The sequence below is a fragment of the Geotrypetes seraphini genome, chromosome 1 (genome assembly GCF_902459505.1).
Source record: "Geotrypetes seraphini chromosome 1, aGeoSer1.1, whole genome shotgun sequence".
Classification (NCBI taxonomy): domain Eukaryota; kingdom Metazoa; phylum Chordata; class Amphibia; order Gymnophiona; family Dermophiidae; genus Geotrypetes; species Geotrypetes seraphini.
In genome coordinates, this window is record NC_047084.1 from 147,096,168 (window position 1) to 147,111,349 (window position 15,182).

General features: G+C 41.2%; 1 protein-coding gene across 4 annotated transcripts in view; it reads right to left on the reverse strand.

Annotated features, from left to right (window-relative positions):
- MGAT4D (MGAT4 family member D) overlaps positions 1-15,182 on the reverse strand; it is a 263,615-nt gene that overhangs the window by 33,807 nt on the left and 214,626 nt on the right. For all 4 annotated transcript variants that reach the window (XM_033939678.1, XM_033939670.1, XM_033939662.1 and 1 more), the window contains one exon: positions 3,419-3,612. In XM_033939678.1, the coding sequence (XP_033795569.1) occupies positions 3,419-3,612 (194 nt within the window). The remainder of the gene's footprint in view (positions 1-3,418; positions 3,613-15,182) is intronic.

Sequence of the window (15,182 nt, forward strand, 5' to 3'; positions counted from 1 at the left end):
TTAGGGGTGATCGTCCGTGAGGACATGAAGACTGCCAATCAAGTGGAGCAAGCTTCCTCCAAAGCAAGGCAAATCATAGGTTGCATACGCAGGAGTTTCATCAGCCGTAAACCTGAAGTCATTATGCCATTGCATAGATCCATGGTGAGACCACACCTGGAGTACTGTGTGCAATTCTGGAGGCCGCATTACCGTAAGGATGTGCTGAGACTAGAGTCGGTCCAGAGAATGGCCACCCGGATGGTCTGGGGACTCAAGGATCTCCCGTACGAGGAACGGCTAGAGAAGTTACAGCTCTACTCACTCGAGGAACACAGAGAGAGGGGAGACATGATTGAGATGTTCAAGTATCTCACGGGCCGCATCGAGGTGGAAGAAGATATCTTCTTTTTCAAGGGTCCCATGGCAACAAGGGGGCATCCATGGAAAATCAGGGGTGGGAAACTGCACAGTGACACCAGGAAATTCTTTTTCACTGAAAGGGTGGTTGATCGCTGGAATAGTCTTCCACTTCAGGTCATTGAGGCCAGCAGCGTGCCTGATTTTAAGGTCAAATGGGATAGACACGTGGGATCTATTCACAGAGATAGGTAGGGGAGGGTCATTGGAGTGGGCAGACTAGATGGGCCGTGGCCCTTATCTGCCATCTATTTCTATGTTTCTATGTTTCTACTATTCAATTCCTCTGGAAATGGCCAGATAACTTCTTTTGTAATCCGCCTTGAACTGCAAGGTATTGGTGGAATAGAAATCACTAAGGTTGTAATGTAATGTATGATCTGTGGGGTAAGGTGGGGGGGTGGCATCTTTGGGGCTCATCAGAGTCCAGGGCCTCGGAGTGCCTTTCTGCCACCTCTGGACTCGCTTGCCCTGAGTAGATTAGAGGGGGGGAGTTTTGTTGCTGTTTCTCTTCTTATGTACATGCTTGTTATATTGTTGTAAATGATGCATCATTGTTTGTACTGTGCACCTTTTGTGTGCCTTTGTGTTGCTTTTGCTGTTGTTTGCATCAATAAAAATTGTTTGAACCTAAACCGTTGAGCCACTGCTCTTTGAAGGTCCTTATGCTTAAAGCAGTCTTCTTGGAGGCCTTTTCTTCAGCTAGACATGTTTCTGAGCTGCAGGCTTTGTCTTGTAGGGCTCCCTTCTTGTAGTTTTCTAGGGAGCAGGTTGTCTTGAGGCCTGTTCCTTCCTTTCTGCCAAAGGTAGTTTCTCCTTTTCATGTCAATCAGGCTGTGGTTCTGCCGGTGTTGGGTAGCCGGGAGGATTCTTCCAAGCAGGGACAGTTGCGCAAGTTGGATGTCAGTCAGGTCCCTTATTCTTATGTGCAGAGGACCCAGGAGATCACAAAATCAGATCATCTCTTTGTCCTTTTCGTGGATCCTCATAAGGGGGATGGTGCTTCTAAGGCTACTATTGTGCGCTGGATTAAGGAGACTATTGCTTCCGCTTATCTTCTGAAGAACCAGTCTGTTCCAGAGTTTCTTCAAGGCTCTTTCCACTAGGGGTCAGGTAGTTTCGTGGGCTGAGTCTTCTCTAGTGCCTCCAGTGGCTATTTGCAGGGCTGCAGTTTGGACTTCTCTGCGTTCCTTTGTAAGACGCTACCGTGAAGATGTTTAAGCGTGTCGGGACGTGGTATTCGGTGAACGTGTTCTGGTGTCAGCCCTTCGGGGGTCCCATCCTTAATGGGTACTGCTTTGGTACGTCCCATTCGTAAGGACTATAACAGTCTACCAGGCACTACAGAAGGAGAAATTAGGTTCTTACCTGCTAATTTTCTTTCTGTTAGCCTGTAGACTGGTATAGGCCCCCACCCTGTCTGTCTTTGTGTGGTTCTTGTGGTTTTTTTTGTTTTGCTCACATGCAGATTTTGTTTTTTCTGTGGGTTCTAGTATTTTTCTAGGGCCGGGAAGCATTGAAGAACAGCGGCTGTGGCTCAGCTGGCTTAGCTGGCGAGCTGTGGGAACCTTTGCTTGCTGGGCTCTCTCCTTTGCATTTTCCAACAGCATTTGGGTATATTTGTTGTTACTCCTGTTTGGAGTATTGTTTATTTCTATTTCAAGTTCTTAGTTCTGCTTGGTTATTCGGCAGACTGATAGGAATAGGGCAATGGTCTCAAACTCACGGCCCGGGGGCCATATGTGGCCCACCAGGTACTATTATGAGGCCCTCGGTATGTTTATCATAATCACAAAAGTAAAATAAAACAGTTTCTTGATCATATGTCCTATTAGCTATAAATTACAATATTATTATTAAGACTTAGCCAAAAGGAAAGATTTATAAACTATAAAGAGTTTTACCTCATGCAAAATTGTCATTTCTTTAATAAGACATTAACTATTTTTTCTGAGGCCCTCCAAGTATTAACAAATCCAAAATATGGCCCTGCAAAGGGTTTGAGTTTGAAACCACTGGAATAGGGGAAGTTACCTCTTATGTACTATTCCACAGTTTTGTTTCAGTCTCCACCTGCTGGTCATGATGAGATACATACCCATTCGTAAGGACTATACCAGTCTACCAAGCGCTACAGAATCAATGTTTCCTCTAAGGTACATGTGTGTATCGTCATGCAAACTACACCTTAGTGTTGTATGCTGCTAGGCACAAGTATCGTACTGAAAAGAAAGGTACCCACACTTGTGTTTGTGATGCTTTGTTCCTGCAACCAGAGCTTTCAGGAGGTACCTTCTTTGTGCTGATCAAGCATGCATAATTTCAATACACTGGAAGTGCATCTCAGGAGTTATTTACACATATTCAAGTAGATTAACATGGCGATCACAATTCTCTAATAAACTCTAATTTGTGCCACAATGTTAGCACAAAACCAGTAAGCAGCAGCACTAGCTACACCGAGTCTTGGGGATGATAGAGAAAGAGAAAGAGAGAAGGATGTGCTGGGGAATGGGAATGGGGTGGGGTATAAGGTTAAACTTAACAAAATCGGAAAAGAATATGGGGAGAGGAGGATATCTCTTCCCATGTATCAAGAAAAAGGGGATAAATGAAAGGATAATCTTGTATTCAATAAACCTATAAGTGTAATCTTATATTAAATGAACCTATAAGTGTAAGTGGGGTATAAGGAGCAAAGGAAGCTGAGAGGGAAAAGGAGCAAAGGAAGCTGAGAGGAAAAGATGCTGGGAGGAGTCAAGAGTGTGGATGTGGGGAAGGAAGGAGTGCCAAATACATTAACTGGATGCACAATATCAGATACACTAAAAAATTTAAATACACATTTACATAATTTAATATTCATACATATGCATGTGCTCCCCCAATTACTTCCATTCTTTTTGTCCCATTTAATGTACACATTTTTCCAATATGGCCCGATGCCAAAATGAGTGTAAACCCCTGCTTTAAATGAGCATTCTTGGACACAAAATGTAGCACATTACTCAGAACTTACCCATCTATTTGTAATGGTTCGGTAAAGCTAAATAAGATATAATCTCCAGCTACAGGTGAGAAAGCCCAGAAACAGTCCAGTCCTTTGTATGCCCTCTCTAAAGTAAAATGTTGATACACTTGGAGGCTTGTAGTTAGTGCTGCTGGAGGATTGGAATGTGATTTTTGCAATGCTTGTTCCCCAAAATCTGCATCCTGTATCATGCAAAGAAGGGATAATTAAAACATTAAGAAAATAAGGAGGCTAGCAGTATCAGCACAACAAGGTGTATGAAGTGGTGAAGAAATGTGAGAGCAGCCAAATAAGGTACCTACTTAAATGTAGAGACATGCAAGACCAGAGTCATGTTTATGTTGTGCTGTTTGGTGTTTAAAATATTATATGCATTGACCCCCACAATATACAGTATGAATGCAAATTACAGAAGCCTAAGACACGAGATGGGAGAGAAAGAATATATTGCACGAAATGAAAAAAATAGATACAATAGTCTTTTCTGAAACCTGGTGGAAGATAGCCAATGGGATACTGTTATACCAGGGTACATGTTATATCGCAGTGATAAGGTGGATCGAATCAGTGAAGGTGTAGCATTATATTTAAGGAGGGCCTTAAATCGAATGGACTGAAAATTCTACAGGAGCAGAAACACACCTTGGAATCCCTATGGGTAGAAATTCCGTGTGTAAGGGGGAAAAGGATAGTGATAGGAGTGTACTACCATCCACTTGAATAGGATGAACAGACAGAGGTTGAAATGTTAATCAGAAATTAGGGAGGCTAACAAACTGGATAACACAGTAAGAATGAGTGATTTTAACTACCACGATATTGACTGAGTAAATGTATCATCAGGACATGCTACGGAGATAAAATTCCTTGATGAAATCAAGGACTGCTTTATGCAGCAGCTGGTTCAGAAACCAAGAGGTAAAACAATTCTAGATCTACCGTGTTTCCCCGAAAATAAGCCCTACCCCAAAAATAAGCCTTAGTCATAGGCAGCAGCGCTTCCCTCCGCTGCACAGCTGAACTGCTGAACCCCCACTGACTCTCCATCCTTCCCTCCCAACCGATCCCCACCGACCACAACCATAAATACCTTGCTGTAGAGGAGCTTCAGGCCAGCAGCACTCACAGGCTGCTTCATGGTCTTCTTGCTAGGGCCTTCTGTGTATTGATGACATCATCAGTACACAGACAGCCCCAGCGAGAAGGCCGCGAAGCAACCAGTGAGTGCTGCTGGCCCGAAGCTCCTCTGCAGCAAGGTATTTATGGTCGCGGTCGGTGGGGATTGGTTGGGAGGGAAGGATGGAGGGTCGTTGGCGGTTCAGCTGTGCGGTGGGTGCGGCAGCGGGTGCTCAATGGTTCTGTGCACAAGGGATGGGAGGAAGGGAAGGATGGAAGCTGGGCAAGGGTTCTGCTGTACAGGGGGATGGGAGGGGAGGATGGAAACTGGGCAAAGTTTTCTGCTGCACGAGGGATGGAAGGGAGGGAAGGATGAAGCTGGGAAAGGGTTCTACTGCAAAGGGGGATGGGAGGGAAGGATGGAAGCTGGGCAAAGGTTCTGCTGAACAGGGGGATGGGAGGGATGGAGAGATAGAAAGATGCTGAAGAGGGAAGGCACAAGGGAATGGGTGAGAGGGGAGGAAAGATGTTGCACATGTGGGAGAAAGCAAAGAGGAAGAATTGGGGTGAAGGAGAGGAAGGGACAGATGATCATGTACATGAAAAAAATAAGCCCTATCCGAAAATAAGACCTAGTGCCTTCTTTGGGCCCCAAATGAATATAAGATACTGTCTTATTTTTGGGGAAACACAGTAGTTCTTAGTGGAGCACATGAATTGGTGAGGGAGATAATGGTGCTGGGGCCGTTTGATAACAGTGAGAATAACATGATGAGATTTGATATAATCCATGAAATAAGTTTACATAGGAAATCTAAATCAACAAAATTTAACTTTAAAAGGAGACTATGATAACATGAGGAGAATGATAAAAAAACAACAAAACTTAGAGGTGCAGCTACAAAGGTCAAAAATATACATCAGGTATGGATGCTATTTAAAAATACCATCCTGGAAGCCCAGACTAGGTATATTCCATGTATTAAAAAAGGAAGAAGGAAGACCAAATGGCAGCCAGCGTGGTTAACGAGTGAGATGAAGGAAGTATTAGAGCTTTCAGAAAGTAGAAGAAGGATCCAGCCAAAAATAATTGTAAACAGAACAAGGAATATCAAGTCAAATGCAAGGCACTAATTAGGAAGGTGAAGAGACCTTGAAAAGAAGTTTGCGCTGGAAGCAAAAACACACAGTAAAAACTTTTTTAGGTATATTAAAAGCAAGAAGCTGGGAAGAGAATTGGTTGGATACTAGATGACCGAGGGATAAAAGGGGCTCTCAGGGAAGACAAGACCATAGCGGAGATATTAAATAAATTCTTCGGTCTTCACTGAGGAAGACGTGGGGGGGTTACTGGTGCCAGAAATGGTATTTAATTCTGATGAATCAGAGAACTCATACAAATCTCTGTAACACTGGATGATATAAAGGGTCAATTTGATAAAATGAACAGTATCAATTCCCCTGGATGGGATGATATACATCCTAGAGTGCTGATAGAATTGAAAAAAGAACTTGCAAAGCCATTGTTAGTAACTTGTAATTTTTCTTTAAAATCCAGCATAGTACCAGAAGCCTGAAGGGTGGCCAACGTGATGTCAATTTTTAAAAAGGGTTCCAGAGGTGACCCAGGAAATTATAGACTGGTGAGTCTGACGTTAATGCTGAGCAAAATGGTAGAGACTATTATAAAGAACAAAATAACAGAACATATACGTAAACATGGATGAATGAGAGAAAGCCAACATGGATTTAGTCAAGGGAAATCTTGTCTCATCAATCTACTGCATTTCTTTGAAGGGGTGAATGAACATATGGATAAAGGTGAACTGGTTCATATTGTGTATTTGGATTTTCAAAAGGCATTTGACAAAGTACCTCATGAAAGACTTCTGAGGAAATAAGAAAATCATGGGATAGGAGGTAATATCCTATTATGGATTAAGAACTGGTTGAAAGAGTTTGAATTTGGAGGAACTTTCACTTGGACATGGGACTTGGGGGAACTTTGGTTTATATTGTATTTTCTTTCTTTTTTCTTTGCTAACATGATTTTAGGTGCCTGGATATGTCTGGTGGGGGGTGGGAGGAGGTTAAGGTAGGGGGTGTAGGGTGACTCTGTGGTTGAGGGACTTTGTTGGACTGCTTATTGTTACGGGTGTCAGTTTTGGACATATGTGGGTTGCTGTTATTGGTACTTGGGGCTTGTCCCACGTCTGGGTCTGTTGAGCTTTTCTATTGCTTCTATTTTGTATTGATTGTACACTTTTATCTTCAATAAAAAGCTTTTAATTATAAAAAAAAGAACTGGTTGAAAGATAGAAAATAGAGAATAGGTTTAAATGGTCAATATTCTCAATGGAGAAGGGTAAATAGTGGGGTTCCCCAGGGGTTCATGTGGGACCGCTGCTTTTATGTTTAAATCTTTTTTATTGAATTTTCAATTAACCATCAAAATATACAGTCACACAATAAATTCCAAACACAAAATAAGAAGAAAAAACCCGCCCCCCCCCACCCATCTGGACCGTTGCTTTTAAACAGATTTATCAATTATTTAGAGATGGGAATAACTAGTGAGATAATTAAATTTGCTGATGACACAAAGTTGTTCAAAGTTATTAAATCGCAGGAGGATTGTTAAAAATTGCAAGACGACCTTGTGAGACTGGAAGACTGGGCATCAAAATGACAGATGACGTTTAATGTGAGCAAGTGCAAAGTGATGCTGGATTCTCTGGTAGGAGTCACTGCCCAGGGAAAGGATCTAGGTGTCATTGTTGCAGATATGTTGAAACCCTCAGCTCAATGTGCGGTGGTGGCTAAGAAAGCAAATAGAATGTTAGGAATTATCAGGAAAGGAATGGAAATACGGCCACAACTTGAATACTGTGTGCAATTTTGGTCACCGTATCTCAAAAATATATAGCTGAATTAGAAAAGGTCCAGAGAAAGGCAACGAAAATTATAAAAGGTTTGGGATGATTTCCCTATGAGGAAAAGCTTAAGCGGCTAGGGCTCTTCAGCTTGGAAAAGAGACAACTCGGGGGTGACATAATAGAGGTCTATAAAATACCAAGTAGAGGGGAAAGGGTAAATGTGAATCACTTGTTCACTCTTTCCAAAAATACCAGGACTAAGGGGCATCCGATGAAGCTACCAAGTAGTAGATTTAAAACAAACCAGAGAAAATATTTCTTCACATAACGTGTTAATTAAACTCTGGAATTTGCTGCTGGAGAATCTGGCGAAATCAGTTAGCTTAACAGGGTTTAAAAAAGGCTTGGATAATTTCCTAAAAGAGAAGTCCATAGGCCACTATTGAGATGGCTGGGGACAATCCACTGCATATTCCTAGTATAAGCAGCATAACATCTGTTTTGGTACTTGGGTCTGGGGGATGGCCACTGTTGAAAGCAGGATACTAGGTTTGATGGACCTTCGATCTGTCCCAGTGTGGCAATTCTTATGTACTTATGACCAGTGATAGGACAATATTATAATGTTCATAATACTTTAACATTGCAATTTCCAAGTTTAAAAGGAATTGTATACTGTATATAGCAATCTCCATTTCTTATTAGGCCGCCTCAGTATGGTCAATCCTGCCAATTCAAATACGATCTATAGTAATTCTTACTATTTTTAAAAAAGTGCTGAAAACTTTTTTTGTTTCAGAAATTTACCCTCTCTTCTATTAAACTGCACTAGCAGTTTTTAGCGCAGAGAGCCGCGCTGAATGGCCCGTGCTGCTCCCGACTCTATGAGCATTCGGAGCAGCGCGGGCCATTCAGCATGGCTCCCCGTGCTAGAAACTGCTAGTGCAGTTTAATAGAAGAGGCCCTTAATCATAGTGGTTAATAATGGGATAATGTAATATTGAGAAGGCACAAAAAAAACCCCACTTCAAAGTTTAGGACTGAGGAGAACAAAGACACAACTTCTCAGCTCTGTGGAGAACTTAAAAATGGTCCCGCTTGCCGTCAGATGGGAAGGTACTTGCACGTACATGGTGTGGGCACTGCCTTAAGATTTAAAGTGACAGTATATTTGGCAGTGTCTGTACCAGGTTCCATGGATGGCGTCACCCACATGTGAGAATATTATGCTTGTTCTCAGAGAATGTATGATTTACTTGAGATGTAACAAGACTATCAAGCAAACAATGCAACTGTGTTAATAATTTAATTAATCTTTTTTGTAGGAATAGAATATGAAACCTTATCAGCACTATTAGATTTTGATAAATATAGAACCTGGTTAAAAGGCATTGACAATATCCAATGGTGCTAATAAGTTTCTGAGATCCTTTTTCTCCAAGAAAAAATTAAGTTATTAATATATTTGCAGACAAATTAGTTTGCATTGTGTGAATTATATGCCCAGATATCTGAGTGAATATTTCACTCACTATATATAAAGGGCCCATCCCATATTCATTTTAATGTTTAAAAGTGTCCAGTTTCACCTCACCTTTAATTCTAACAGCTGCTTCATCTATCAGCTGTTGATTCCCACTTCCCATGAAACTGCAATAGAGAACAGCTCCCTCCTCAGTTGGTACCAAAGCAATCGAACTCTACTAAAACATAAGAAAGGAGAAAGAGAGGTTTGAGGAACTTCCCTGGCAGCATATTCTGCTCTGAAACTAGGAAAAGAACAATGATCAATAAATAAGCAAACAGTGAACAATAAATCACTCACATGAGTAATTAAGATCCAATCTACAGGTGCTAGAGAACCCTCCCAAGGGGAACGAGAAAAGGAAACCCCTGTTCCTATAACAATGTCTCTGCTTAATCTTACAGTACAGTCAAGACAGACACTGTGAATGTCCGAGGCAGAAATCAGGCAAATCATAAAAAACGCATAGGGAGGGCAGTACGGAATCCTGTGCATCTTAACAGAAGCCAGATTATTGAGGTAAGAATCTAATCTGTCATTCTGTTACATATATACAAGATAAACGACTGGGTTAGGTCAAAAAAGCCTAGTTCCAAAAAACGGAATCACAAATAAACAGATAGAGGAACCAGTTCAAAAAATACTTTCCACTTTCAACGGTGCTCAGAATCCAAGATGGAATGTAAGAACTCAGAGTGGGGGATTAACCCCTACCAGAACTTTTGTGGTATCTATCATTGCACCATGACTGCTGTGAAAAGTTGTTTTGAAACATTGAATAAAATAAGTGATACTTTGTAACTTGCACACTTTCAAATTGCTTATAATGTATGAATGGTTCAAAGGTTAAGTAACTTAGCTGAAGATTGCTGCTAGCGTTAGTTTGGCTGGGTCCTGACGCGTTTCGCCTTACTGGCTTCCTCAGAGAACCCGCATACAATCTTGCATATTGTTATTTATCCTGGTTTGAAATCAGTCAAATTTTCTTTTCCTGTCACCACATATATACAAGAGTCTGTACTTTAGCTGAAGTACCAAAACAATGCCATATGACTAGGTGGAGATGGGACAGATGAGCCTGCCCCATCCTCTTGAGCCGCCATATCCACTCTGTAGAACTTTGTAAAGGTGTGAAGAGCAGCCCAAGTAGCTCCTCCTCATCAGGTGGAGCAGCCTGGGACTCTACCCAGGAAGTCACCACTTTTTGTGATATATGCTGCAAGAGAAATAGGAGGCTGTTTCCCGCAGGAAATGTAGGAAGAATAAATCACCTTGTGGATCCATCTGGTAATGGAAGCTGGCCTGCCCTGTCTTGAATGGCTGATCAGCACAAGAAGATGATCAGAAAGCCTGGAGTCATTAGTCCACTCTAGATAGATAAGTAGGCCCTGCATGCATCCAGTTTACGCAAAAGTTTGTTCTTTGGCAGAACCCATAGGTTGAAAGGCAGGCAAACTAAGTTTCTGATTGACATGAAAGGCAGAAATCATTTTTGGAAGAAAAGAAGGAACTTTGCCCAGAGAAATACCTAACTCCTTGAAACAGAGAAATGGCTCCCTGCAGGAGAGGGCCTGCAATTTTGAGATCCTTCTTGCTCAGACTATGGCAACTAGTGCTGCCCGATTCAGTAAAAAAATTTTTGATTCGATTCAGCCTACTGAATTGGTTTTTCAATTCGATTTTCCTGCCCAATTTGGTGTTTTGTTCAAACATCCTGGTGGGTTTATTTTATAGCTTTTTCACCCCTTTTGGCTTCTCCTAACCACACTGGCGCTGTGGTGTAAACAAAATAAAGAAACAAAAAGGACTTTTCCTCTCTCTGTTAAATCCTAGCTTATGTTTGTAGTCTAACACTAGCTCTGGCAGGATACACTTTTCAAATCTGACATATTGTAATCACAAAACAGAAAATAAAATTATTTTTTCTACCTTTTGTTGTCTGGTGAGTAGTGGCTCGTGGCTGGTTATGGGACGGAAATGGGAATGGATGTCAGACCATGATCGTGCAGTATTTTTTTTGTGAAGTTTTTCTACAAAAGGCCAGTTTTTCGTATGATTCTGGGTAATTCTAGTTAGACAAACATCTGTGTTAGTTAAGGACCGCGCCCAAATAGAAGCGTACGGAAAAACAGGTGAATAAAAATCTGAATATAGATGTAGCCAAGGACAGAAAAACACATTATAGATAAATATTAAGAAAAAGAATAATAATATTCTCTTTATGTACTTTGCTATTAAGCCAGATCATAGAGGAAATTAGGTAAAGCGTAACATACATGCATAGAGATATTAAGAACTCCATCTTGGTTCCCTGCTGTTCTTTGTCCTCTCTGGTTCTTTGTTCAGCTTCCCGCCTTTAGCCTCGTGGTTCTAATTGATAACAGATGTGCTTAGGCCAGTTAGGAAGAGCATATTAGACTCCATATTCCAAACTGAGATATAATGTGTATTAAGTATGAATGTAATATATTGTGTTGTGTGTGAAAGGGGCCCTGAACGAATGAATGATGTATGAAAGATACGTGAAAGAATGGTATGTACTTAATTTCCAATATTTTATATAGTTTAAACCTGAAGAAACACTAAGGAAAATCCTGAGGCAACATCTGGGAGTAATTAGAGTCAGAGACTGTTGCTTCAGTCTCCAGAATAGGAAGGGGGGCATTGGAAGCCCATGCTTATCACTTTGTGTAACATGAAGCTGTCAGCTTTCCTCTTCCAGACTAAAGTTACTGTCAATTTAGGGAGAGGTTGAGAATTTCTCAGCGCCCTGTTAATAATTGTAGAATTCTTTTGAATATGTTAATGTTAATTCAGAAATCAAAAGTAATTTTCTGAAAACTTTGTATAACTTTTAAACATGGAGGAATGTTTCTTTGTCTAAACTTTAAGACCACCCATAGAAATGTTATTGGTCGTCAAACTTGATGATGTCACTAAACCAAAAGTTATATAATAGAATGTAATGAGATAAAAAACGAGACCATTGTGAGAAGGCCAGCCTTTGGCCACGATGATGATCTCCCATGAGCGTAACGTAAGCAATTATGCTGTTCTTTTGATCTAATAAAGGAAAAATAGAACCAATAATTCAATAAATCTTGGTTATAATTTTAAAACCTTGCGCTGGTGTCATTTTGCATGTATAATTATTTTCAAACCTGAAGCTTTCACAAATGGCGTCAATGACCCTTGCTCACTGGTCAGTATTCAAATCTTGGTCCCAGGCTCTGGTTGTCTTCTGATAACTTGCTTGCCAGGGTCTCATTCTTTTCTTCTTTCTCCGTGCTAACTATCAATCTTCTATCTCTGTCCTCCTCTTCTGTTTCCCTTCCCTCCCCTGGAGGTCTGGCATCTTTCCTTTTTTTCATCTCCCTCCACAGATCCATTTTTCTTAACTACCCTTTCATCCGGCATCTCTCCCTCCTTCCCCACCACCCCAGAATCCACCATCTCTCCCTTTCTTTTCCCAATTACCCTCCTATCCAGTATCTCTATCCCTCCTCCACACCATCCCTTGTGTCCAATTTCTCTCCCTTTCAGTTCCTTCCCTCCCTAAATCCCATGGTCCATCATTTCTCTCCCTCTCCTCTATTTTTAGACCCATTATTTCTTCCTCCCCCCCCCCAAAGTTTGGCATATGCACGTCTCTTTGAACACCCCCTGAAAGGAAAGGATAGGTTTTCTGTCTCTGTCTATGAAAGGACACATTTTAATGGATAAGTTTTCTGTCTCTGTCCATGCTGGAAGTAATCAAATGTAGAATGTTGGGTGATTACTCTCTTAATGGTTTGGGAAGAGGTCATTTAATTTATGTTAACGAAGTTAACTCTCAGACAATGAAGACTCGACCCCCCACTACTATGTACCGGTTGAGATAGATAAAGGAAGCTTTTTACACCTTTTAGCTTTAAACAATGAAGTACATATCCTGCTCCTTTTTGATTACTTCTTTGAAGCCTATGTATCCTGTCACTAGATATGGTCTGTACTTACGTCATCTGCTAATACCACTGAAGATATATAATGAATGCAGACTAATAAAAAAACAAGCTATCCCTTTAGAACTCTGTCTGTGTATCTTTCTTTCTAAGGGGAATTGCCTCCGGACGTCTGAAATAGATGACAGAATGTTTTTGCAGGACGATTTCGGGACCAAGAAACGGATCCTGTTCGTTTCAATTTGGGGGCTACGTCCGTGATGGACTTGACATTACCACTATTTTGTGAGTATTTCTGAATTTTGAATTCTGTTCTTTAATACTCACAGGTATTGGCATCATGTTCCAACCCTTTATTTAAATTGTAGGGTTTTTGGTAAACCCGCCGCGGTTACTGTCCTTTTGGCAAGGACAAATATTAATGTGGAGTTTTCGGTAAATTCCCGCCGCGAAAATAAGCAGCTGCCATTCTTTCGGGAAGAATGAAATTAAGTGAAGACTTTTGGAAAGTCTCTATTGTGGATTTATAGAAACGTCTGCCCATTCTGTCATCTGTACCATTCTTTGCATGCGCTTTTCTCTTCTATCGCTTAGATAAGATTTTATAGAGTATAAGATTATATTGTATATTATTAATGTACCTCGCTTATAAGGTAAGGTAAGCGAAAATTTCTGCATTGTTATATTGGTTTTTTTTATTGAAAAAATTCCTACATTGTGATATTGTTTTTCTAATGGGTCATAAAGGCACTTAGGATTCTCCACCTCCTAGACAGATGAGACTTTGTTCGCTTCAGTAATAATAATAATAATTGTAATGGCTTTGTTCTTCTGTGCCTCCACAGTCATAGAAACATAGAAACATAGAAAAAAGCGGCAGAAAAGGGCTATAGCCCACCAAGTCTGCCCATTCCAAGTATCCTCCCCCCCTGAGTTTACTCCATTAAAGATCCCACGTGAGTATCCCATTTTCTCTTAAAATCCGTCACGCTGCTGGCCTTTATCACCTGGAGTGGGAGTCTGTTCCAATGATCCACAACTCTCTCGGTGAAGAAATACTTCCTGAAGTCGCCATGAAACTTCCCTCCCTTGATTTTTAGCGGATGCCCTCTGGTGGTCGAGGGTCCCATGAGCCGGAAGATATCATCTTCTGACTCGATGTGCCCCGTGATATACTTATACGTTTCAATCATATCTCCCCGTTCCCTTCTTTCCTCAAGTGAGTATATCCGCAATTTCTCTAGTCTTTCTTCATACGTGAGATCCTTGAGCCCCAAGACCATCCTGGTGGCTGTTCGCTGTACCGACTCGATTCTCAGCACGTCCTTTCGGTAGTGAGGTCTCCAAAACTGAACGCAGTACTCTAAGTGAGGCCTCACCATGGCTCTGTACAACGGCATCATAACTTCAGGTCTCCTGCTGATGAAACCTCTGCGGATACACCCCATCATTTGTCTTGCTCTGGAGGAAGCCTTCTCCACTTGATTGGCAACCTTCATGTCCTCGCTAATGATCACTCCTAGATCGCGTTCCGCTGTGGTCCTAACCAAGGTTTCACCATTTAGTACATAAGTTCTACGCGGGTTTCTCTTTCCCAGGTGCATTACCTTGCATTTTTTAGCATTGAAGCCAAGCTGCCAAGTAGTTGACCATTGTTCCAGCAGCAGTAGATCGTGTGTCATATTATCAGGTAATAAGCTTCTGCCTACTATGTTGCAAAGTTTGGCATCGTTGGCGAACAGCGATACCTTTCCCCTAAGTCCTTGCGACTTCTGGGCGGTTTGCATTTAGGAGAGCTGAACATTCAGCGATTTACAATATGTGGAGGGAGTACAGAGTACAGAGACTATTAGGAATCAAAATTACAAAATATAATGTTTGCTAAGAATTTCGGAGCGGACCTGTAAAGAAAAATCACAGTTTTCCTGAAAAAAAAAGGGGAAAAAATTACAATGTACAGTTTGTTTAGAGATTCAGAAACAGCAAGAATTAGGATTTCAGAGAGCATTGTGAAAAGAAAAAGTACTTGGTGAGGTTCTGTTTAGGTGATGTATCTGTCGAATAGGGTAGTTTTTATGAGTTTTCTAAAGGCATTGTAGATCAGTTCAGCTTTATTAATGTGACTGTCTAGCCAATGTTGTTGTTTATTTGCTTGGAGCATGAAGGTTCTGTCCAGAAAGGTTTTGTATTTACAATTGGTTATGCTTGGGTATGCAAAAAAGATAGCTGTTTCTGGTTTGTCTTGTTGGGTTGTGGAGTGCGAAATGGGTTTGTAGAAATGTAGGTGCTGGTCC